Source organism: Oncorhynchus tshawytscha, linkage group LG14 (genome assembly GCF_018296145.1).
Source record: "Oncorhynchus tshawytscha isolate Ot180627B linkage group LG14, Otsh_v2.0, whole genome shotgun sequence".
Lineage (NCBI taxonomy): Eukaryota > Metazoa > Chordata > Actinopteri > Salmoniformes > Salmonidae > Oncorhynchus > Oncorhynchus tshawytscha.
Genome location: NC_056442.1, coordinates 37,400,222 through 37,426,841, shown reverse-complemented (window position 1 = coordinate 37,426,841; position 26,620 = coordinate 37,400,222). Strand labels below are relative to the sequence as shown.

At 41.6% G+C, this 26,620-nt stretch overlaps 1 protein-coding gene across 1 annotated transcript in view; it reads left to right on the top strand.

Moving 5' to 3' along the window:
* Positions 1-25,217, top strand: part of pcp4b (Purkinje cell protein 4b) — a 50,428-nt gene extending 25,211 nt beyond the window's left edge. The window contains exons 2-3 of the mRNA XM_042297457.1: positions 5,467-5,518; positions 24,605-25,217. Of these exons, the coding sequence (XP_042153391.1) occupies positions 5,467-5,518; positions 24,605-24,747 (195 nt within the window). The 3' untranslated portion in view covers positions 24,748-25,217. The remainder of the gene's footprint in view (positions 1-5,466; positions 5,519-24,604) is intronic.
* The last annotated feature ends 1,403 nt before the right edge of the window (positions 25,218-26,620 follow it).

Here is a 26,620-nt window from a genome sequence, read left to right as displayed (position 1 = left end):
TGAATGCTGCTGCAGCACACCATGGAATTTGCCGTGAGTGTGCACGTTCATTTGTGTACGTGTTTGTGTATGGATGTGTGTCTGTGTATCCCTCTCTTCCCTGTCATTGCAATGTAATTAGTGTCTCTTTGCACTTGCGATCTCCCCCGTATCTCTAACTGTAGTATAGTTTTGTGTGTGTGTGTGTGTGACATCATACGGAGGATATCGCTGTGCATGTGTGTATGTGTATTAGAGTGCGTGTGTGTGTGTGTGTGTGACATCATACAGAGGATATCGCTGTGCATGTGTGTATGTGTATTAGAGAGTGTGTGTGTGTGCATACTTTTGTAAATCTGCAGACTGAGGATAGCCCTTTCCCCATCAGTAATCACACTCACCGAGCCGCTGTTGCTGCAATTGGCTCATCCTCAGCCCTAATGGTATTTACTCTCCCGTCTTTCATTAGTCTCTCATCACCTCTGGAGTGATCTGAAGCCCTGTGCTGTGTTGTCCGAGGATGCATAACTCCATTATTTATCCCTATGTTTAAGGGAGGTGTGCTGTGCTGTTCCACAGTCTTGGTTAAGAAACCACAATGGCTACAATGTTGCTGAAATGTCATACAAACCACAGGGTCTTTGTGAATGAGTTGCCTTTAGGTTAACCATCTTTGAATGCCTTCGCAACTCCTGCATAGATTACCCCAAAGTTCTTGCAATGATTTTGCAATGTTGCTGCAACCTCACTGCTCCAATAACACAGATACTCTGTTGTGATCGAGCTGAAGGGCTGCCTCCTGCCTCCAGCTTCAATGCCTTTTGATCTGTTTTTGTGTGTGTGTTTTTTGTGTGTGGGCGCCTTTGCAGTGCTCTCTTCTCCTAATCAGAGTGCTGCTGATTCTAGTGATGACAGCCACGTTAGCGTAGCCCAGGCATACAGACAGGGCAGTCAGGCAGGCATCAGTTCATTTCATGGGCATTACAGAGCCCTGATGCAGAGACACGGCTCTTCCCTTTGAACTGGGATTAGCAGCCACCGAGAACAAAACAGCCTCCCTATCTACTGGGGATTGTTTGGAGCTGCAGGGAGGAAGGCAGGAGGGAGCCTCTCAACTCTGACTTCATAAGAAACATCAGCCTATCCGTCTATTATGATAACTGTTTTGAGACAGGAGTTGCAGCACCTCATATTGTGACTTGGTAATGAGAGATTGTGTCCCGGGTGAGAGCTGGGAAGTGTTTTTACAGGTAAACAACAACAGTGATTTCACATTTGCATATTTCACAGCCAGTAGAATAATAAGGTCTTATAAAATCCAAAATTGCATAAGAGACTTTTCTTGAATTAGACTGCTTCCCCATAAGGCTGGGTTGTTAGGCTTGTAAGGACGTTTCAATCGCCCCATTCCCCCCTCCCCTCCATCCTTCCCCTTCTTCCCACCCACCCACCGCCTCCACTCCAACTCCCCCTCCCTTCAGCATCAAAGCACTGCGCACACTGTTGGAAATTGATTGAAAGCATTCCATTACTGATGCAGGAAGAGATGTGCAGAAGGAGAACATGTAGCACTGTGCCTCCTCACCTCCTCGGCTATTAAAGTATGGAAGCCTCTCTGACATGACCAAATGGGGAACCTGTGGGCGAAAGGGAATGGGTTATAGGGGTGAAAGTACTGGTGAGAATAGCTCTATGGGGGAATCCCTAGAGTCCAGAATACAAGATAGCGACATAAACTATTTCCTCCTGTGTTTGTGTTGCAGTGTAGCTCCCCATCCAATAGCATTTCCTCTGATTTGTTTGGAATTGGGAAGAAAAATCCTCATGAAATGTTTCATGGATACACACATGGATGTTTCACGGATGTTTCATTGATTACACACATGGATGTTTCATGGATACACACATGGATGTTTCACAGATGTTTCATTGATTACACACATGGATGTTTCATGGATGTTTCATGGATACACACATGGATGTTTCACGGATGTTTCATTGATTACACACATGGATATTTCATGGATACACACATGGATGTTTCATGGATACACACATGGATGTTTCACGGATGTTTCATTGATTACACACATGGATGTTTCATGGATGTTTCATGGATACACACATGGATGTTTCATGGATACACAGATGGATGTTTCATGGATACACACATGGATGTTTCATGGATACACACATGGATGTTTCACGGATGTTTCATTGATTACACACATGGATGTTTCACGGATGTTTCATTGATTACACACATGGATGTTTCATGGATACACACATGGATGTTTCATTGATTACACACATGGATGTTTCACGGATGTTTCATTGATTACACACATGGATGGATGTTTCATGGATACACACATGGATGTTTCACGGATGTTTCATTGATTACACACATGGATGTTTCATGGATACACACATGGATGTTTCATGGATACACACATGGATGTTGTCACGCCCTGGTCTTAGTATTTTGTGTTTTCTATATTTATTTGGTCAGGCCAGGGTGTGACGGGTTTATTTTGTGTTGTGTTTATGTATGGGGGTTTTTCGTAGGTTTTGGGATTGTGGCTTAGTGGGGTGTTCTAGCAAAGTCTATGGTTGCCTGAGGTGGTTCTCAATCAGAGGCAGGTGATTCTCGTTGTCTCTGATTGGGAACCATATTTAGGCAGCCATATTCGTTGAGTGTTTCGTGGGTGATTGTTCCTGTCTTTGTGTTAGTTGTCACCAGATAGGCTGTATAGGTTTTCATGTTCCGTTTGTTGTTTTTGTATTGTCGTGTTTATTCTTCATTAAACATGTATCGTATTAACAACGCTGCATTTTGGTCCGACTCTCTTTCGACGGAAGAAAACCGTAACAGATGTTTCATTGATTACACACATGGATGTTTCATGGATACACACATGGATGTTTAATGGGACGCAAAGAATCATATAATATATACAGTGCCTTGCGAAAGTATTCGGCCCCCTTGAACTTTGCGATCTTTTGCCACATTTCAGGCTTCAAACATAAAGATATAAAACTGTATTTTTTTGTGAAGAATCAACAACAAGTGGGACACAATCATGAAGTGGAACGACATTTATTGGATATTTCAAACTTTTTTAACAAATCAAAAACTGAAAAATTGGGCGTGCAAAATTATTCAGCCCCTTTACTTTCAGTGCAGCAAACTCTCTCCAGAAGTTCAGTGAGGATCTCTGAATGATCCAATGTTGACCTAAATGACTAATGATGATAAATACAATCCACCTGTGTGTAATCAATCAGTGAGTGGCTAACTTAAGACACTGCCATTATGGCTCAGATTCTGGATCATCACTTGAAAACCCTGCAGAGGGAGGAGGAAAGCATAGATGCTGCAGTCCCACCCAATTGAGCACATCTTCTCCTTGCCAATATTTGTCTGTGCTAGTCTTGGAACTGCAGGAGGTATTGATCCCCCTCTCCTTTCCCCTCTACTTATGTTCATGAGGAGAAATTCCCTTCATCAGACAGCCCTGATTAGCCATAGGGAAACATGAGCTGACAACCTCTTTGTCTGGAGGGGAGACAAACTGGGATTCTGGGATATATGGTGATGAGGAAGGTGACTTTGCAAGATCTGAAATACCTTTATGACACCATTGGGTAGCTAATGCATGAGAGAAACCATTTCAAATAGATAATGTTGTTGTAATGCAAGGACTCATATAATACACGATAGGCCTAGCCCTTTTAATATTTCAGGTGGAATAATTCAATTGTGGTCGACCATGAGCAGTGGCTCATTTTGTTTTGAGTTGTTGTAGTCCTTATGAAAGTTACATAGAGGGAAGTTTCTCCAGGGTGGTTGCTTGTAAATTATGTACATATTGAATGAATGGTGTGGTAATGTTTGCGGCAGTGACCCAAGTATTGGAACTTGGTTCCTTCGTGCTCCTCTCCATTGAATCCCTCTAGCTATTATTTGTTATGGCTCTAAAGATAAATGACGACACCAACACAGTCCTGAGCACAGGCGCAGGGACATCAATTACAGGAGAGATGCTTAGTGTTGAATTAGCATGGTTAGATATGGTGGAGTAGGAAACAAGATCATCTGATGTAATCACCTTTAATTGTTGCATTTAACATCCTTCATTGTGGTAAATGAGCCTTGGTAGTACAGCATGATCTTTTTCAGTGTACTATACCGTAAACATATATATAAATATATATATATATTTACAGTCCGTTGATGCTTAACCTTTCATTGCAATAAATTAAGAAAATGTCCCAAACTGTGTAATCATCCCTTAGTCAGACCGAATGCTAAATGGGGTTGGTTAGATGCATAGCTACTCTAGTATGTTGCTAGCTTAAGATACACCCATCGTTGACACTTTGGAAAACATTCACACTTTGGAGAACATCTTGTGACACATCATTCATAGAAACATTTGCCACTTTCTATTACACTATTTATTTACATTGAAATTATTTGAAACGTCTCACCAGAACATGCCTGCTGCTGTTAACAACCCTAATGCCTTAGTTTGTAAGAGTCTCCTCCTTTGTCATTCACCTGTGATATCCCTTCTCTCACTTGCACCACTGCCGCATATTAAAAGGATGAGTATAATATGATTCTAAGAATAGCATCCCTAATCTCTCCATTGTGAAAGCGATTGTCACTCCTATACTCCTCTCTAATGTAATATCTGCTTTTATCGTGCCTGGGTCTTTTAGGGAATCTGATGCAGGATCTTACTTTGATCAACCTGAGCTCCTGCAATGCAGGAAAAGTAAAACGTGTAGTGTATTTGAGGTTTAGAAAAAGGCTTCTTACGTTTGTAATTTCCACAGAAATTTGACTAGATTTTTCCTTATGAAAAAATGTCCATTAGTTATAATCCACATAATAATTTAGATTTCCTGTTGCTGCAGGATTAATTTTCTTACTGTAGCAAATGGGCTCAAATTAAGATCCTACATCTGTAGCGTTATCTGGACTGTACCTGCACTCAGAAGCTCAAAAGGCACATTGTGTTTGAACCCAGTTCACCTTGTTATGGAGCCTCGCTACCCAGAACGCTCTCGCTATCCAAATCAGAGCAGATGAAGATACCTTTTACACACCGCTGCTGTATTTCCCCAGAGCATGGAGCTGATTTGCAAGTTAATGTGGCGAAAGGTAGCGCTTTTGGAACGGAAAGGGATTCAAATCAGCATCCATCAGAATGTAGGCAAGATGAGCTGTGATTTCACACTGTAGGTGACTCATACTGTTATTTTGCATCAGATATGGAAAGACATTAATTATAGTGTACCAATGATATTTCAGAGGACTGTGATGGTAGTGTCTGAAACCCAGAGGATCATGGGAATTGTCACATTTTCCTGATGGAGTCTAGAGGGGTTTTTCCTTGAACTCTTCTAAAAAATACTATTAATACAGATTGGAAGTCCTAAACCTAATATTTTTTGTGTCCATTGTGTGTTTTACAGAGACAAGGATCTGGTACAGCGGGCGGAAACAGCAAAACTTCTGGAGGACAAGGTAACCGAAACAATTTTAAAGTACCAGTAATTATACATCTTTCATAAGTCTTGCAATATGGAACAGAGGACTTACTACAGTTGAAGTCAGAAGTTTACATACACCTTAGCCAAGTACATTTAAACTCAGTTTTTCACAATTCCTTACATTTAATCCTAGTAAAAATTCCCTGTCTTAGGTCAGTTGGGATCACCACTTTATTTTAAAAATGTGAAATGTCAGAATACTAGTAGAGAGAATGATTTATTTCAGCTTTTATTTCTTTCATCACATTCCCAGTGGGTCAGAAGTATACATACACTAAATGAGTATTTGATAGCATTGCCTTTAAATTGTTTAACTTGGGTCAAATGTTTCGGGTAGCCTTCCACAAGCTTCCCACAATAAGTTGGGTGAATTTTGGCCCATTCCTCCTGACAGAACTGGTGTAACTGAGTCAGATTTATAGGCCTCCTTTGCTCGCACACGCTTTTTCAGTTCTGCCTACAAATTTTCTATAGGATTGAGGTCAGGGCTTTCTGATGACCACTCCAATACCTTGACTTTGTTGTCCTTTTAAGCCATTTTGCCACAACTTTGGAAGTATGCGTGGGGTCATTGTCCATTTGGAAGACCCATTTGCGACCAAGCTTTAACTTCATGACTGATGTCTTCAGATATTGCTTCAATATATCCACATAATTTTCCTACCTCATGATGCCATCTATTTTGTGAAGTGCACCAGTCCCTCCTGCAGCAAAGCACCCCCACAACATGATTCTTCGGGCTTGTAAGCCTCACCCTTTTTCCTCCAAACATAACAATGGTCATTATGGCTGAACAGTTCTATTTTTGTTTCATCAGACCAGAGGACATTTCTCCAAAAAGTACGATGTTTTTCCCCATGTTCAGTTGCAAACCATAATCTGGTTTTGGAGCAGTGGCTTCTTCCTTTCTGAGCGGCCTTTCAGGTTATGTCGATATAGGACTCGTTTTAATGTGGATAGAGATACTTTTGTACCTGTTTCCTCCAGCATCTTCACAAGGTCCTTTGCTGTTGTTCTGGGATTGATTTGCACTTTTCGCACCAAAGTACGTTCATCTCTAGGAGACAGAACGCGTCTCCTCCTGAGCGGTATGACGGCTGCGTAGTCCCATGGTGTTTATACTTGCATACTATTGTTTGTACAGATGATTGTGGTACATTCAGGCATTTGGAAATTGCTCCCAAGGATGAATCAGACTTGTGGAGGTCTACAATTTTTTTTCTGAGGTCTTGACTGATTTCTTTTGATTTTTCCATGATGTCAAGCAAAGAGGCACTGAGTTTGAAGGTAAGCCTTACAATACATCCACAGGTACACCTTCAATTGACTCAAATTATGTCAATTAGCCTATCAGAAGCTTCTAAAGCCATGACATCATTTTCTGGAATTTTCCAAGCTGTTTAAAGGCACAGTCAACTTAGTGTATGTAAACTTCTGACCCACTGGAATTGTGATACAGTGAATTATAAGTGAAATAATCTACCTGTGAACAATTGTTGGAGAAATTGCTTGTGTCATGCACAAAGTAGATGACCTAACTGGCTTGCCAAAACTGTAGTTTGTTAACAAGAAATTTGTGGAGTGGTTGAAAAACGAGTTTTAATGACCCCAACCTAAGTGTATATAAACTTCCGACTTCAACTGTATATGTCCTTGTAAGGCCTTTAACCTGTCAGTGTTATGTATTTTCTTTTTGTTATTACAAATTTGTCAACAACAGCATCTTATTGTAAGTTTTAATATGTCAGGAGTCTTCTTCTATGGTTAGATATGCTCCATCTGGCCATTAGCATGGAGAACCAAAGTTATAGGAAGTCACATTGAGTTTCCTTGCCAGTAACTTACTGAGGCACCACACCACCAACAACACTAGCAGCAGAGAAAAAGTGCTGCTCGTTCAGTCACTCAATGTTTCCCCACGGGACTAAGTTCCCAATGAAACACTGCTGATCTGCGTTATGGCCACTAAATGAAGCCAGAGCCTGGTAAGCATTTTAAAACATGGACTTTTGTGCCCTTCTGCAAAAAAAGAGAACAGTTGGCCACAGGGTTGCAGCCAAAGCTGCATGCTGATGTGGACAGAGAGGGAGAGAGGTGGATAGAGCATAACTGGCACGCTGGCCCAATGCACCTTAAACAAGCTTTAAAAGGCCCACTTTCTGCCCTTCTCTCTCTTCCTGGTGATATCATATAGTTGACGGTGATGAGGGCTGAAGGACGCACGTAGACAGGAACAGGAGCGGCCAAAGGGCTGTCCGTCGAACCCTGTTATGACCGTCACAGAGGGAGTTCAAAGTCCAATGTCAAAGCTGACTTGACATGTAGAAGATTCTCTTCAATGCCTTCAGAAAGTATTCATACCCCTTGACTAATTACACATTTTGTTGTTATAGCTTGAATTCAAAATTGATTAAATAAAACATATCCATCTCAGCCATCTACAAACAATACCCTATAATGACAAAGTGAAAACATGTTTTTAGAAATGTTTATTGAAAATGAAATATCTCATTAACATAAGTGTTCACACCCCTGAGTTAATACTTTGTAGAAGGCAGCTTCATTCCATGTATTTTTTATCATGAAAAACTCCCCAGTCCTTAACAATTACAAGCATACCCATAACATGATGCAGCCACCACTATGCTTGAAAATATGGAGAATGGTACTCAGTAATGTGTTGTATTGGATTTGAAAAAAAAAGTGTATTGCTTTGCCACATTTTTTGCAGTATTGCTTTAGTGCCTTGTTGCAAACAGGATGTATGTTTTGGAATATTTTATTTTGTACAGTCATTTAGGTTAGTGTTGTGGAGTAACTACTGAGCAAAAATATAAACACGACATGCAACAATTTCAAAGATTTTACTCAGTTACAGTTCCTATAAGGAAATCAGTCAATTGAAATAAATGTATTAGGCAAAGGGGATACCTAGTCAGTTGTTCAACTGAATGTATTCAACTGAAATGTGTCTCCCGCATTTAACCCAACCCCTCTGAATCAGAGCCCTAATCTATGGATTTCACATGACTGGGCAGGGGTACAGCCATGTGTGGGCCTGTGAGGGTATAGGCCCACCCACATGGGAGCCATGCCCACCCACTGGGGAGCTAGGCCCAGCCAATCAGAATGAGTTTTTCCCCAAAAAAGGGCTTTATTACAGACAGAAATACTCATCAGTTTCATCAGCTGTCTCAGACCAGCTGTCTGGGTGGCATGGTTACGCGTGGTCTGCAGTTGTGAGGCCGGTTGGACGTGAGGTTGGTTGGACGTACTGCCAAATGCCCTAGAACAACGTTGGAGGTGGCTTATGGTAAAGCAATTAACATTCAACTCTCTGGCAACAGCTCTGTTGGAAATTATTGCAGTCAGCATGCCAATTGCATGTTCCTTCAAAACTTGAGACATCTGTGGCATTGTGTTGTGTGACAAAACAGCACATTTTAGAATGGTATTTTATTGTCCCCAGCACAAGGTGCACCTCTGTAATGATCATGCTATTTAATCAGTTTCTTGATATGCCACACCTGTCAGGTGGATGGATTATCTTGGCAAATGAGAAATGCTCAATAACAGGGATGTAATCAAATATGTGCACAACATGTTAGATCAAGTAAGCTTTTTGTGTATGTAGACAATTTCTGGGATCTTTTATTTCAGCTCATAAAACATGGGACCAACACTTTACATGTTGCGTTTATATTTTTCAGTATACAATGTTGTTGATGCATCCTCAGTTTTCTCCTATCACAGCCATTAAACTCTGTAACTGTTTTAAAGTCACCATTGGATATTCAATATATATATAAACAATGTTTTACTCATCTACCAATAGGTGCCCTTCTTAAATAGGTATTGGAAAACCTCCCTGGTCTTTGTGGTTGAATCTGTGTTTAAAATTCACTCTCGACTGAGGGACCTTACAATTATCTGTATGTGTGGGGTACAGAGATGAGTCATTCAAAAATGTTAAATACTATTATTGCACACAGAGTGAGTCCATGCAACTTATTATGTTCAGTGCATTGGGAAAGTATTTTGACCCCTTGACTTTTTCCACATTTTGTTACATTACAGTCGTCTTCTAAAATGTTTCAAATTGTTTTTCCCCCTCATCAATCTACACACAATACCCGATTATGACAAAGCAAAAACTTTTTTTTTTTCTGCAAGTGTATATATAAAAAAAATCACATATACATAATTATTCCGACCCTTTACTCAGTACAGTGTTGAAACAACTTTGACAGCGATTACAGCCTCAAGTCTTCTTGGGTGTGACACTACAAACTTGGCACAACTGTATTTGGAGAGTTTCTCCCATTCTTCTCTACAGATCCTCTCAAGTTCTGTCAGGTTGGATGGGGAGCGTCACTGCACAGCTATTTTCAGGTCTCCAGCGATGTTCGATTGGGTTTAAGTCCGTGCTCTGGCTGGGCCACTCGAGAACATTCAGAGACTTGTCCCGAAGCCACTCTTGCGTTGTCTTGGCTGTGTGCTTAGGGTCGTTGTCCTGTTGGAAGGTGAACCTTCGCCCCATTCTGAGGTCCTGAGTGCTCTAGAGTAGGTTTTCATCAAGGATATATCTGTACTTTGCTCCGTTCATCCTTCTCTTGATCCTGACTAGTCTCCCAGTCCCTGCCGCTGAAAAAAATCCCCACAGCATGATGCTGCTAAACTCCATGCTTTGCTGTAGGGATGGTGCCAGGTTTCCTCCAGATGTGACGCTTGGCATTCAGGCCAAAGAGTTCAATCTTGGTTTTATCAGACAAGATAATCTTGTTTATCATGGTCTGAGAGTCTTTAGGTGCCTTTTGGCAAACTCCAAGTGGACTGTCATGTGCCTTTTACTGAGGAGTGACTTCCGTCTGGCCAATCTACCACAGCGGCCTGACTGGTAGAGTATTGTAGAGATGGTTGTCCTTCTGGAAGGTTTTCTCATCTCCACAGAGGAACTCTGGAGCTCTTTCAGTGTGACCATTGGGTTCTTGGTCACCTCCCTGACCAAGGCCCTTCACCCCCAATTGCTCAGTTTGGACAGGCGGCCAGCTCTAGGAAGAGCCTTGGTGGTTTCAAACTTCTTCCATTTAAGAATGATGGAGGCCACTGAGTTATTGGGGACCTTCAATACTGCAGAATTGTTTTGGTACCTTTCCCCTGATCTGTGCGTCAACACAATGCTGTCTCGGAGCTCTATGGACAATCCTTCGACCTCTTGGCTTGGTTTTTGCTGTGACATGCACTGTCAACTATTGGACCTGATATAGACAGTTGTTTGCCTTTCAAAATCATGTCCAATCAATTGAATTGACCACAGGTGGACTCCAATCAAGTTGTAGAAACATCTCAAGGATGATCAATGGAAACAGGATGCACCTGAGCTCAATTTCGAGTCACATTGCAAAGTGTCTGAATACTTATGTAAATAAGTTCTAAAAACCTCTTTTCACTTTGTCATTATGGGGTATTGTGTGTAGATTGCTGAGGATGTTTTTGTTATTTAATCCATTTTAGAATAAGGCTGTAACGTAACAAAATGTGGAAAAAGTCATGGGGTCTGAATACTTTCCGAATGCACTGTAACTTGTTAAGGTAATTGTTTTCTCCTGAACTTATTTAGGCTGCCATAACAAAGGGGTTGAATACTTATTGACTCAAGACATTTCAGCTTTATATTTTATATTAATTTGTAAACATTTTGAAAAACATAATTCCACTTTGACATTACGGGGTATTATTGTGTGTAGGCCAGTGACACAATTCAGGCTGTAACCCACGAAATGTTGAAAAGGTCAAGGGGTGTGAATACTTTCTGAAGGCACTGTACACTGTGTATTTCAACAACAATTCAATATTCCTAATCTTTCTTTAACAAAACACAGAATTTCTGTGACACTATTCAACTTCAATGTCCTGACTCCATTTGATAAAAGAAGAAACCTTTAGGCAATGGATAACCCTTAGAATTATTTTAAACCCAAAGCTCTGAGGACTGTCTGTTTGAACCAGAGATATATAAATGTATTGTCTGTTTCAGTCCAAACCTGGGGGAAATAACAGCTTTAGCAGGGAAAACTAATTTCTCTCGCTGCCCGTCATCCAAGGGATTTGATGGGAACCCTGAAAATTGCCTTTCTGAATTCTCATAGTTTTATATGCTCCCAATCACACGTGGAGGACATGTCCAGCTGACAAGACATTAGATCCTGATTCAGGATGATATCATAGGGAATAAGCTGTCCCTATTTCATCAGATAAGCATGGGATGTGCTTAATTCAGATGGCTTAACAGATGACCACAGATATTATAAGTGTTTGCTTAATTCACTGGTGAAGTAAGTACACAAACTTGGAAAATGGAAGTGAAAATGAGTGGTCTTCAAACTGAAGCCAAATATGTTGATATGTGTTGATACTGGAATTATGACTGATCTATCAGTAGAATGCAGATATTACATGATTACTTGATTTAACCTTTATTTATACAAGGAAGTCCCATTGAGAACAATGTATCTTTTGCAAGGTAGCCCTGCTTTACAAAAGTGGAGCAAGAAATACAATGTCCATAATGAGGAATTAGTGACACAATTATAACAAGCAAAGGTGAGAGCATGAAAAATACAAAAATACACTTACAGGTCATGATTGGTGAAGTGACAGTGTAGAGATCAACAGTGGGAGTTGAAAAGACATAAGACCTCTCATAAGAGGTGACATAAACTTGTCAATTCAACCTTTGTCTGTGGTCCAACGATGTATGGTGGAATGTAAAGAGAAACCCTGCTATAAAATGCTGTCATACATTATTCAACACCAGCTATTGTTGAAATCCAAATCACCTCCAGCTCTTGATTGAGAAGAAAAAGTGACTTGGTACAGTATACAGGCAAACAATGTTATTGTCAAACAATATTATTGTGCTTTAGGATTTAGGCCCGCTGTCTTTGTTCACTTAATTAAAGAAAGTGATGGAAAACACACACACACACACAAACACACATGGACACAACAACACAAAAGACTGAAATGCCTTTGTTGTCTGAACTTGACAATTCAAAAATCCTTCCCCAGCATCCTGGATTCCCACTCAATACATAGGCAAAGCTCTTAGGCTGCAGAGGAGATAGTCCAACGGTGCTATTGACTCTGTCCCCCACTCGACATACCTAGCCAATAGAGGAAGGCCTTTCAGAAACCAAGGACACCAACAGAGCGAGAGATATGTATTCATACTAACTGGTACACCCTATTCATTCTGTACTCTGCATTTCTGAAGAACATCGTTGTCGAAGCCAAGGCTCTTTGCATGATGACCGTCTCTACGGAGAGATGGAATGGAATTGCTCATTCACATAACCACAATATTAATATATCTACCTAAAACATTTACAGTTCATCTGTAATATGAGTTTGGACAGAGTGGTTGATTGAATCCCAGCTGTCATACACTGAGACCATATGTTCCCTGGCTGTATGAAGTCCTATTCACCACATAGACTGTCCCTCTCATAGAACTAGCTGGGGGTGAGAGATGGCATGGTTAGATCATGTACAAAATACATATTGTGTACAAATTACATAGTTCACAGAGTTTATAGTTCACATATTTTATAACAGTCCATAAAATGTGTGAGGTATCCCCAAATGGAGAACTGTGCAGATACATTTGTATTCAAATGAGGCACAGCATAATCCAACTCCCTCACCTTTGAGATCAAAGTCATCATGTACTATAATTAGCATTGGACTAGCTTTCGTTGTGAGGCCTGATGACCCATTTTATTATGCTCTCATAATTAGCACTACTGCACTCAATTATACCCAGAATAAATTCACCTTGTTCTGTTAAATATCACCAATATCTATGGAAAGTCCAAATGTATATCTGAATAAACCCATTATTACACACATCAGGATCAAATACAAAAAAATAAAAGCCACAAATAATGGTTGTTTAAAAACAAAAAGAGTAATAAACGTACATATTGAACACAGGGGGTTGTTGGCACCTTATTTGGGGAGGACGGGCTCATGGTAATGGCTGAAGCCGTATCAGTGGAGTGGTATCAAATAAATCAAATGCATGGTTTCCATGTGTTTGATGCCATTCCATTAGCGCCGTTCCAGACATTATTAGGAGCTGTCCTCCCCTCAGCAGCCTCCACTGATATTGAAGTTCACTTTACCTGTCTCTATGACATGTCTATGTATGTATACATTCATACTAAAACACAAAAGGCAAGCAATCAATAAGGGCCCAACCTATTGATTTTGCGGGGACCTCAGGTGGATGGGGAGACGCAGAGGTGGAGCTAGCGTTAGTTGTGTTTACCTGACCTTCACACACACAGCCACGTAAAGCCCCATGTGGGACTCATATACACACACACACACACACACACACACACACACTTCCTCTGATTAAAGAGGAGTGAGAGAAGGCCCCCTGGTTCGCTTTGATGAGGCTGTCTTTTCCTTTCCAAATTATGGTCCTATGGGAATGAAAATAGGAAGTCCACAGACACACCTGTCAATTTGTTATTATATTATATTAGGAGCGAGGCTTTTGTGATGGCAACATGTGTAGGTAATAATGAAATGTGAATTTTATTGCCTGCGCATTGAGCACATATCGTTCAGGTAATGGGACCTGGGTTCATTGCCTGAGGTCTACAATCGTGTTTTTGTCCTTCCTCTTTTATGAAGAACCATTTCAGATTCTATGACTTTGGAAAATACTAATTGTTATATGGCAAAAAATCCATCCAGCTCCATTTTGTCACAGTACAGTATGTTGAAGTCGGCCAAGGAGCCCATGCGTTGAGACGGGGTGAAACAATTCACTGTGGCATGATGTCATAATCTTTGATAACAGTTGTTACCACCATCCAGCTGCCATAAACATATACAGTAAAAAAATATATCCTGCAGCAAAAGTATTCTAAAGACTATTCAGTGTCACCCTGACACCGGGCATTACATTCACATAAGAGCAAGGACATGGCTGTTGAAAGTGGTGCCACAAGTAATAACGTAGATCATTTGTCCTGTATGGTGAAAAGATGACACCTAAAGTTACCCCAGGGAACATGATCCATCATTGTCATTCGGGCTGGAAATATTTATTTTTCAGCTTGATGAAGAATCCCCCAGAAACTACAATGCAAGAACCTCAACTCTTTATTAAAACATTTTGAATGTAGACATTTCTAGTTTAGATAATGAGATTGTAATAAGATGTCAAACTTAGCCCATCATCAGCCTTGAGTCCTGAAAGTAAAAAGGAAGGCGTTGTGGTTTGAAACACCTCTCTGTCCTTCACAGCACAAAGCTTATATCACCAATATAAATATCACCAATGTTTATGGAAATTCCTAATGTATATCTTAATAAACCCATTATTACACACGTCAGGATATCTCGTTGTCGAAACCGGGGAGGGCGCAGTTCAATAGCTAATGCTGGGAGATGAATACAGCACACATTAGAGCTTAGGAAAATTCTATACCAGTTAATGCAGGGGTTGAAGCCAGTGACGATGATAGGCCTCTGTGTTTTTGGTCCAGCCCCAAACCTTTTGATGATTTATTTTATAAATGTTTTTGTTTCAGGCTGTATGTCTGACATGATTTTCCATTTTCCATGGAGACTTTTATCTCCCTCACCAACTTCAAACATCAGCTATCTGAGCAGCTAACCGATCGCTGCAGCTGTACATAGTCTATTGGTAAATAGCCCACCCATTTTCACCTACCTCATCCCCATACTGTTTTTATTTATTTACTTTTCTACTCTTTTGCACACCAATATCTCTACCTGTACATGACCATCTGATCATTTATCACTCCAGTGTTAATCTGCAAAATTGTAATTATTCGCCTACCTCCTCATGCCTTTTGCACACATTGTATATAGACTCACCCCTTTGTTTTCTACTGTGTTATTGACTTGTTAATTGTTTATTCCATGTGTAACTCTGTGTTGTCTGCCCACACTGCTGTGCTTTATCTTGGCCAGGTCGCAGTTGCAAATGAGAACTTGTTCTCAACTAGCCTACCTGGTTAAATAAAGGTGAAATAAAATTAAAAAAATAAAAACCCCACATCACTTGCACTATGCAGTATTTTTGTATTTATTTTTTATGGACTAATTTTGATGAAAAAAAATAAACAATACAATATACTGCGCTAGGCAATAGCAGGCACTACAAGAAGCACCTGGAGTGATGCGCCTGCTATGATTGGTCGCGATTTCACAACGCAGTGGACCGCTCACTTCCCTTGACCCCTCCCCCACCCCTACAGTGCCGGTTAGATGTCAAGTCATCACAGAGTTTCTAAACCCAGAATTGCAACATTGCGAGACTTCCAGGAACGCTTGCAAAACAGACCAAGCAGACCACTCAGGGGTTTGGGTTTTGAGAAGTCAATGATGGAAGTGCTTCCTTAGTTGTTAATTTTCTTAAAATCTAAATGCACAACCCAGATTCGAGCCAATGACTTATGTAGTTGAACATTTTATTACTCCAACCTCGTAAAAGTGACAAACTGACGGGTTTTAATTTTTGTCAAAAACAACTTCATATCGAAGTGCCTTTGATTTGACAGCCTGCACATGCTCAGTTCTGCTTGAGCCGAACGTTAGACTTCATGATGTGTTTCTGCGCATGATCTTGACATCGCCTACAAGCGTGATCTTGGATTTCTATTGGAGAAGCAGTTTCTGTCTATCTTCCTACTGTAATGTCTTTGAAGTCATCACTCAACAAAACGCCTGTCACGCATTCAGAGCCTGCAGCATTTCACAGAGCAAATATGGATATTCAGAACTTCTTCTGAAAGAGAGGCAAAAAAAGTGAGCAGATTGAACACAAGCATGCAGCAGTGAATGAGGTGGAGGGCAAAAGAGCCAGAAAGTCAAAGTGCAGCAGCAGCACGAGTTAGTCTCAGGTTTGTGCAGGGTTGATTGTAGCTAACTAGCTAGCTATCTAGTGTCCCTCAGCATAAGGGTTGGCTAATGCTAATAAGCTAGTGTTAGCGCTCAGCATCCATAAGCTATTGATTGACCGCCAGTGTTATTTAACAGTATATTTAGTGAATGGGCAAGCTAAGGATGTTGATATAAGTCATGATATTAGGAAAAGTGTATATTTCCAGCTACCTCAGTAGCTACTAGTAGCTGGCTAGCAAGCTGAGACCGAAGAGATGAGAGAATGTTTTTCTGATTTAAGCACACATCTTCTGACAGTGACAGTGACACAGTGCACCCCTGTGGAGTGAAGCTAAACTTTAGTACAACTAGATATTTAACCCTGTTTTAAATTGGCAGTGTTGAGGTGGTAGAAGTGACGAAATGAAATGAATCATAGAGGTCTTATAACCTATTCCATTCTACAGGTTAACATGATTGGCTTATGTCTTATTTCCATATAGGTTATGTAACTTTGTAAAAATAACTGCCCATTATTAAATCTGTGAATGTATTTAATTGACCTTTTGTTTTTATTACTCTTTTTATCCACTTAGCTACTTACTTTTTCTATTGTTGTTGCATTTTCAAGAGGTGAACCTGCAAGTAAGCATTTCATAGCACCGTGCACTCCTTTTGAACTTAGAAGGAAAGGGGGAGGGCAGACAGAAAGAGAGTGGAAAAACATGAGCTGACACACACCCAGAATAATAGTTTGTGTGGAGATGCTGACTAATGGCGAATAAACTAAAAATGATCAAAAGAAAGAAAGTCGCACACTCCATGTGTAATCAGGTCTGAGGAAGGCACATCTCTTTTTTTCCATTTTTAAATTAAAAACACTTTCCGGTAACCTGCCTCACTCAATGTGACACGGATCCACTATTCTTTTTAGACCCTATAGCCAAAACATTAATCAGAAGTTAGCCAGCTAATTAGCTAAGTTACTAGCCATTTAGTCATTGTTAGCTACTGCTAGCGGCATTTACCCTCTGCTCAGGCACCAGCCGTTTTTTTTTGCCTGGATAATACCTGCCACCCTCGGACTGTTTTTCTCCACTACAACGCCAGATTCCTGACGACCATTGATCATCATAGCTATCTTCAACTTAGTGACCCAGTCCCGAAGCTAGCCCTGAGCCAGGCGCATCTCCCGGCTAGTAAACGAAACTCCCACAACTACAATACCTCTTTCGCCATCTGGCCCAGTCCCTTCGTCGACACGGCGCCCCGCCGTACCACCACGACTGGTCCGCAGACGTAATTCCATCAGCTGTGCCTTCAACCGGCCTTCGCCGGACGACGGGGCAGACGCTTCTACTTACCCCGGACTGCTAACTTTAAACGCCGTGTCTCCCGCGTGCTAGCGTAGTAACGACTACCTAGTTGCTTCCCTGTTTCATCTATTGCTGTACACTGGACCCTATGATCACTTGGCTACGTAGCTGATGCCTGCTGGACTGTTCATTTATCACGGTACTCCACTTTGTTTATCTTTGTTTATCTGTCGGCCCTAGCCCTGAACTCAGGCCTTGTGTGTAGTTAACCGACCCTCTCTGCCCATTCATCGCCATTTTACCTGTTGTTGTTGACTTAGCTGATTAGCTGTTGTTGTCTTACCCGTTGTTGACTTAGCTAGCTTTCCCAATCAACACCTGTGATTTCTTTATGCCTCGCTTTATGTCTCTCTCAAATTCAATATGCCTTGTATACTGTTGTTTAGGATAATTATCATTGTTTTAGTTTACTGCGAGCCCCTAGTCCCACTGTACATGGCTTAGATACCTCCTTTGTCCCACCTCCCACACATGCGGTGACCTCACCCAGTATAACCAGCATGTCCAGAGATGCAACCTCTCTTATCATCACTCAGTGCCTGGGCTAACCTCCACTGTACCCGCACCCCACCATACCCCTGTCTGCACATTATGCCCTGAATCTATTCTACCACGCCCACAAATCTGCTCCTTTTATTCTCTGTCCCCAACGCACCAGACGACCAGTTTTGCTAGCCTTTAGCCGTACGCTCATCCTACTCCGCCTCTATTCCTCAGGTCATGTGGAGGCTAACCTAGGCCCTGCGTGTCCCCAGGCACTCTCATTTGTTGACTTGTGTAATCGAAAAAGCCTTGGTTTCATGCATGTTAACATCAGAAGCCTCCTCCATAAGTTTGTTTTACTCACTGCTTTAGCACACTCCGCCAACCCCGATGTCCTTGCCATGTCTGAATCCTGGCTTAGGAAGGCCACCAAAAATTCTGAGGTTTACATACCCAACTACAACATTTTCCGTCAAGATAGAACTGCCAAAGGGGGAGGAGTTGTAATCTACTGCAGAGATAGCTTGCAAAGTTCTGTCATACTTTCCAGGTCTATGCCCAAACAGTTCGAGCTTCTAATTTTAGAAATTAATCTCTCCAGAAATAAGTCTCTCACTGTTGCCGCCTGTTATGGACCCCCCTCAGCTCCCAGCTGTGCCCTGGACACCATATGTGAATTGATTGCCCCCCATCTGTCTTCAGAGTTCGTTGTGTTAGGTGACCTAAACTGGGATATGCTTAACACCCCAGCAATCCTACAATCTAAGCTAGATGCAATCTCACACAAATCAATCTCACACAAATTATCAAGGAAACCACCAGGTACAACCCTAAATCCATAAACATGGGCACCCTCATAGATATTATCCTGACCAACTTGCCCTCCATATACACCTCTGCTGTTTTCAATCAGATTCACAACTATCACTGCCTCATTGCCTGCATCCGCTATGGGTCCGTGGTAATCCCTCATCACTGTCAAATGCTCCCTGAAACACTTCTGCGAGCAGGCCTTTCTAATCGACCTGGCCCAAGTATCCTGGAGGAATATTGACCTCATTCCATCAGTCGAGGATGCCTTGTCGTTCTTTAAAAGTAATTTCCTTACCATCTTATATACGCATGCCCCTTTCAAAAAATGAAGAACTACGAACAGATATAACCCTTGGTTCACTCCAGACCTGACTGCCCTTGGCCAGCACAAAAACATCCTGTGGCGGACTGCACTAGAATCGAATAGTCCCCACAATATGCAACTGTTCAGGGAAGTCAGGAACCAAAACACACAGTCAGTCAGGAAAGCAAAGGCTAGCTTTTTCAAACATAAATTTGCATCCTGTAGCTCTAACTCCAAAACGTTTTGGGACACTGTAAAGTCCATGGAGAACAAGAGCACCTCCTCCCAGCTGCCCACTGCACTGAGGCTAGGCGACACGGTCACCACCGATAAATCCATGATAATTGGACATTTCAATAAGCATTTCTCTACGGCTGGCCATGCTTTCCTCCTGACTACCCCTACCCTGGGTCAACAGCTCCGCACCCCTCGCAGCTACTTGCCCGAGACTCCCCAGCTTCTCCTTCACCCAAATCCAGATTGCAGATGTTCTGAAAGAGCTGCAGAACCTGGACCCATACAAATCAGCTGGGCAAGACAATCTGGACCCTCTTTCTAAAATGATCCGCCGCCATTGTTGCAACCCCTATTACCAGTCTGTTCAACCTCTTTTTCATTTCGTCTGAGATCCCTAAAGATTGGAAAGCTGCCGCGGTCATTCCCCTCTTCAAAGGGGGTGACACTCTAGACTCAAACTGTTACAGACCTATATCCTTCCTCAAGGTACTAAACAATATCATATCCGCCATCGATAAAAGTACTGTGCAGCCGTCTTCATCGACCTGGCCAAGGCTTTCGACTCTGTCAATCACTGTATTCTTATTGGCAGACTCAATAGCCTTGATTTCTCAAATGACTGCCTCGCATGGTTCACCAACTACTTCGCAGATAGAGTTCAGTGTGTAAAATCAGAGGGCCTGTTGTCCGGACCTCTGGCAGTCTCTATGGGGGTGCCACAGGGTTTAATTCTCGGGCCGACTCTTTTCTCTGTATATATCAACGATGTCGCTCTTGCTGTGGGTAATTCCCTGATCCACCTCTATGTAGACGACACCATTCTATATACATCTGGCCCTTCTTTGGACACTGTGTTAACTAACCTCCAAACGAGCTTCAATGCCATACAACACTCCTTCCATGGCCTCCAACTGCTCTTAAACGCTAGCAAAACCAAATGCATGCTTTTCAACCGTTCGCTGCCCGCACCCGCCCGCCCGACTAGCATTACTACTCTGGACAGTTCTGACCTAGAATACGTGGACAACTACAAATACCTAGGTGTCTGGCTAGAACTGTAAACTCTCCTTCCAGACTCAAACATCATCAAACATCTCCAATCCAAAATCAAGTCTAGAATCGGCTTTCTATTTCGCAACAAAGCCTCCTTCAATCACGGCGCCAAACTTACCCTAGTAAAACTGACTATCCTACCAATCCTCGACTTCGGCGATGTCATCTACAAAATAGCTTCCAATACTCTACTCAGCAAATTGGATGCAGTCTATCACAGTGCCATCCGTTTTGTTACCAAAGCGCCTTATACCACCAACCACCGACCTGTATGCTGTATGGCCAGCTCTGGTCGGCTGGCCCTCGCTACGTATTTGTCGCCAGACCCACTGGCTCCAGGTCATTTACAAGTCTATGCTAGGTAAAGCTCCGCCTTATCTCAGCTCACTGGTCACGATAACAACACCCATCCGTAGCATGCGCTCCTGCAGGTATATCTCACTTGTCATCCCAAAAGCCAACACCTCCTTTGGCCGCCTTTCCAAAAATCGCTGAAGCTACTTACATTTCCCTCACTAACTTTAAACATCAGCTATCTGAGCAGCTAACCGATCGCTGCAGCTGTACATAGTCTACCTGTAAATAGCCCACTCAATCTACCTACCTCATCCCCATATTGTTTTTATTTAATATTCTGCTCTTTTGGACACCAGTATCACTACTTACACACCATCATCTGCTCATCATCATCTGCTCATCTATCACTCCAGTGTTAATCTGCTAAATTGTAATTACTTTGCTACTATGGCCTATTTATTGCCATACCTCCTCATGCCATTTGCACACACTGTATATAGACTTTCTTTTTTTCTATTGTGTTGACTGTACTCTTGTTTATTACATGTAACTCTGTGTTCTTGTTTCTGTCGCACTGCTTTGCTTTATCTTGGCCAGGTCGCAGTTGTAAATGAGAACTTGTTCTCAACTTGCTTACCTGGTTAAATAAATGTAAAATAAAAATAAGAAACAGTGATGCCGAAACGTTGGTAAATACCCATTCAATTGCTGGGAGATTACACATGGAGTGTGCGACTTTCTTTATTTTGATAGTTTATTGTATTCTAATATACTAACAACATAATAACAGTTTAAAGTGGTGGAATTGTCCTTTACTTTATGTGTCCTCAAATGTTATGTAATCTAGAGTTGTGTCGCTCTGTTATGCACACTTTAATTTTTCATTACAGTTGAGTTGCCCTGGTCGTGTCAATATACAGTAACTTTAAAACAAACTAATTACATGTTGCACCTCGACCTTGCTACCTTACAGATGAGCCAAGTAGGAGGACAGATGAAAACAAAAGGCCAGTGGAGCACTTAGAACAGCAGCAGCCAGTGGCAACTGGTAGGGAAGAAGATGATGTAGGTGACTCACACCCTCTTCCATGGCTGTTATCTATGAATGCATTTAGAGACTGTTTTTAATTTACAATGATTACATCAAGATAGCTAACTTCCTATTAGCTAGCTATCTGATGACATTTACCTCACTTAGCCAAACAGTGTGTAAAGTTAGTTAGCTAGCTAGCAACTCAGATGAGTTAGCCTACAAAGTAAGTTTTTTTTTACATTAATAGGTTCTCCCGCTGCCTACATTTTTTGGGTCCTTTCAAAAACAAAATAATGGGCAATCGCCACGTGGGCGAATGGAGACCAGCAAAACGTTTGTCATCAGAGCGGTTTAGATCGTGTTGTGACGTTTGACTTCGGCCGTGGGCCGATTTTTGTCGGATTAGATGGTTGGGGGGCCGGGAACATAATTATAATCGTTTGTACACTGCAAATTGAACACAACTAAGCCCAAAAAGAGATTGCATATGGAAATAACAATAACTTCATACCTTAATTACATTGAGAAACTATGATACTGTATGTCTTTTTTTATTCATGGGAATCCTTGGGAACAGATTTCCTAAATGGCTGAATTCCTACTAAAAACTTTTGGAGGCCCCCAAAAATCACTCTGTTGCCTATCCCTGCATTAAGGAACGTTTCCTGGAGCCAAAAAAGCTGAATGGTTTTGATGCATAGTCTGAAGCAATAGAGCAAATGCTGGTGTCAAATGGCCTTGAGAATCTGCAGTGTGTGGCTCAGGCCTATGATGGTGCGTGCGTCTGTCATGAGCAGGGCAGTTGTTGGTGTACAGGCCCATTTTCATGCCAATCACCCAGAAGTGATATACTGTATACCCACTGTTATGCGCATGAGGTTAACCTGGTGTTATGCTACACCTGCAAGGCAGTCCCAGAAGCCGGCGACTTCTTTGACGCATTAGAGAGTCACACTCATTAGAGAGTGTAGCTATACTGTAATTGAGTACTAGCAGTGTCTGCTGTGGCAGATGGGAAGGTGCAAGTTACCTGAATGTATTGTATTATTACAAAATTAGTAGAAAAAAATATATGGGAACATATGAACAGAAATTATGATAACTGAATATATGAATTGATATTAGTCTGAATATTATACCTATACCTGTGTAATGGCCATTGAAAAAATGACAAACGAAATATAAAGTTGTTCACCAAAGAAAATCTTAATCAATCCATATTGTAGTACCCACAAAACACCAGTCTCAACGTCAACAGTGAAGAGGCTCCGGGATGCTGGCCTTCTAGGCGGAGTTGCAAAGAAAAAGACATCTCAGAACGGCCAATAAAAAGAGAAGATTAAGATGGGCAAAAGAACACAGACACTGGACAGAGGAACTCAGCCTAGAAGGCCAGCATCCTGGAGTCGCCTCTTCACTGTTGACTTTGAGCCTGGTGTTTTGCGGGCACTATTTAATGAAGATGCCAGTTGATGACTTGTGAGCCATCTGTTTCTCAAACTAAACACTCTAATGTACTTGTCCTCTTGCTCAGTTGTGCACCTGGGCCTCCCACTCCTCTTTCTATTCTGGTTAGTGCCAATTTGCACTGTTTTGTGAAGGGAGTAGTACACAGCGTTGTACGAGATCTTCAGTTTCTTGGCAATTTCTCGCATGGAATAGCCTTCATTTCTCAGAACAAGAATAGACTGACGAGTTTCAGAAGAAAGTTATTTGTTTCTGGACATTTTGAGCCTGTAATCGAACCAGCTACAATAGTCATTTACAACATTAACAATATGTACCCTGTATTTCTGATCAATTTGATGTTATTTTAATGGACAAAAATTTTGCTTTTCATTTAAAAACAAGGACATTTCTAAGTGACCTCAAACTTTTGAATGGTAGTGTATATTTAAACATTTGAACTTTTAATTCATAAACTGCTCAATACTTTGGCACAGAAAGTCACTACTTATCCATTTTAACATTTCCTGTTGTGAGATGATTGGCTCACACCACTGGTTGGAGTGTGAGCTGAGTCTGTCTATAGAGAGAACAGGGGATTAGCTACAGCAGATCAATGTATTCCTTGTCCTCAGGCATGGAAAACCACTGTCTGTTCACTCCCTGGAATTTCATGGCCATCCCTTCCATAATGAAGGCCTGAGAGCTACAGGGGAAATTATAATCTTCTGGACCATGTTGTTTTCAATGAATGCAATTGTGGTACCCTTTCTTTTGGTATGCATTATTGTGCTTTAGAACAGGGTCTCCCAAACTCGGTCTTGGGGCCCCCCCTGGGTGCACATTTAGTTTTTTGCCCTAGCACTACACAGCTGATTCAAATGAAAATGAAAAGCTTTAATGATGAGTTTTCATCAGCTGTGTAGTACTAGGGCAATAAAACTAAACGTAGGATTCTACTGTACCTGTGTATCTTGTATAATGTATTGTGTATTCAGAGGGTCTCCTAGTTGCAGGAACCCAGAGTACTAGTGGAGAACCACTCTGTGGAGCCCAGTGAGTCACAAGCCTAATTTTCTCTTTCTCCAGATGCATCCAAGAAGTCCCAGGAAGTCCCAGCAGAGGACTTTGACATCGACATGGACGCCCCGGAGACTGAGAAGGCGGCCGTCGCCATCCAATCACAGTTCCGGAAGTTTCAGACTAAGAAGAAGACTGACGACAAGTCATAGTGACCGCAGGGTTTCCCTGTAGCTGTGGAGACCTGGCAGGGGCGGCTTGGCGTGTTGGCATTTGCATGTATACATATTCATACCATACGAACTCCAGGGGTGGGGTCGGGGGTAAAATCAAAGGCAGAAGCCTGTCGATCACTGACATGTCTGTGAAACTGCATACGTAACCTATTATTTGATTGCTGTACCAATAAATGGCAAGGTTCTGAAGATCGGTTTTCTGTCCCGCCATTTTGTCCATCCATGGTGTGTAGCTTGTGTAATGTGTTAGGGAATGTATTAATGTATTTATTCAGCTTTTTACCTCCACCATCCCATCTGTATTTATCAGCGTTTCTCCATGTAGAATATAAGATGATTTCACCACATTATAATATAAATGCATTTTTCTTATCCGCATGGCACCCTCAGGCTATGATCTACTGTGTAACAATGTACATTGAATTTAAATAAACATTCTCTGTGGACAAGTGCATATGTCAAAAAATTAGAAAGCGGGTAAATTACCTGCAGGTATGTATCATGCATGGCATGTTGTTATTGTAAGCCTCTAGACTATCTTTGATGGATGGCATTAGCATACCCATGGGGACTCGGTCATATTCTTCTGGAAGTTTAAAAAAAAGCATATTCTTCAGAATGAGGTGCACTACTCCTATGTTGCCTTCCCTCCCCTCCTCTACAGTGTTACCATCCCAATGAGCAATAATCCTAGGAGTCCTGGGAGTTTTTCCCTGAACACTGTGATGAATATTTGATTGGCTACTGAATGCTTTAGAAGGGTCATCGCTACGCTGCTTTCCAAATCCCGATAATTAAGCCAGTTGGAAACAGTGAGTCAGTCGGGTCCAGAATTATTGGATCCCTTGATAAAGATGAGCAAAAAAGACTATCAAATAAATAATACAAATACTGAGATGCAGTGCCTTGCAGAAGTATTCTTCCCCCTTGGTGTTTTTCCTATTTTGTTGGATTACAACCTGTAATTTAAATAGCTTTTTATTTGGATTTCATGTAATGGACATACACAAAATAGTCCAAATTGGTGAAGTGAAATGAAAAAATGTAGTTTTAAATTTTTTTATAAATAAATACGGAAAAGTGGAGTGCACATATGTATTCACCCCCTTTGCTATGAAGCCCCTAAATAAGATCTGGTGCAACCAATTACCTTCAGAAGTCACATAATTAGTTAAATAAAGTCCACCTGTGTGCAATCTAAGTGTCACATGATCTGTCACATGATCTCAGTATATATACACCTGGTCTGAAAGGCCCCAGAGTCTGCAACACCACCAGGCAAGGGGCACCACCAAGCAAGCGGCACTACACACAAGGAGCGCTCCAAACAGGTCAAGGACAAAGTTGTGGAGAATTACAGATCAGGGTTGGGTTATAAAAAAAATATCAGAAACTTTGAACATCCCATGGAGCACCATTAAATCCATTATTAAGAAATGGAAAGAATATGGCACCACATCAAAACTGCCAAGAGAGCCGCCCACCAAAACTCACAGACCAGGTAAGGAGGGCATTAATTAGAGAGGCAACAATGAGACCAAAGATAACGCTGAAGGAGCTGCAAAGCTCCACAGCGGAGATTGGATTATCTGTCCATAGGACCACTTTAAGCCATACACTCCACAGAGCTAGGCTTTATGGAAGAGTATCCAGAGAAAAATAAGCAAACACATTTGGTGCTCGCCAAAAGGCATGTGGGAGACTCTCCAAACATATGGAAGAAGGTACTCTGGTCAGATAAGACTAAAATTGAGCATCAAGGAAACACTATGTCTGGCGCAAACCCAACACCTCTCATCACCCCGAGAATAGCATCCCCACAGTGAAGCATGGTGGTGGCAGCATCATG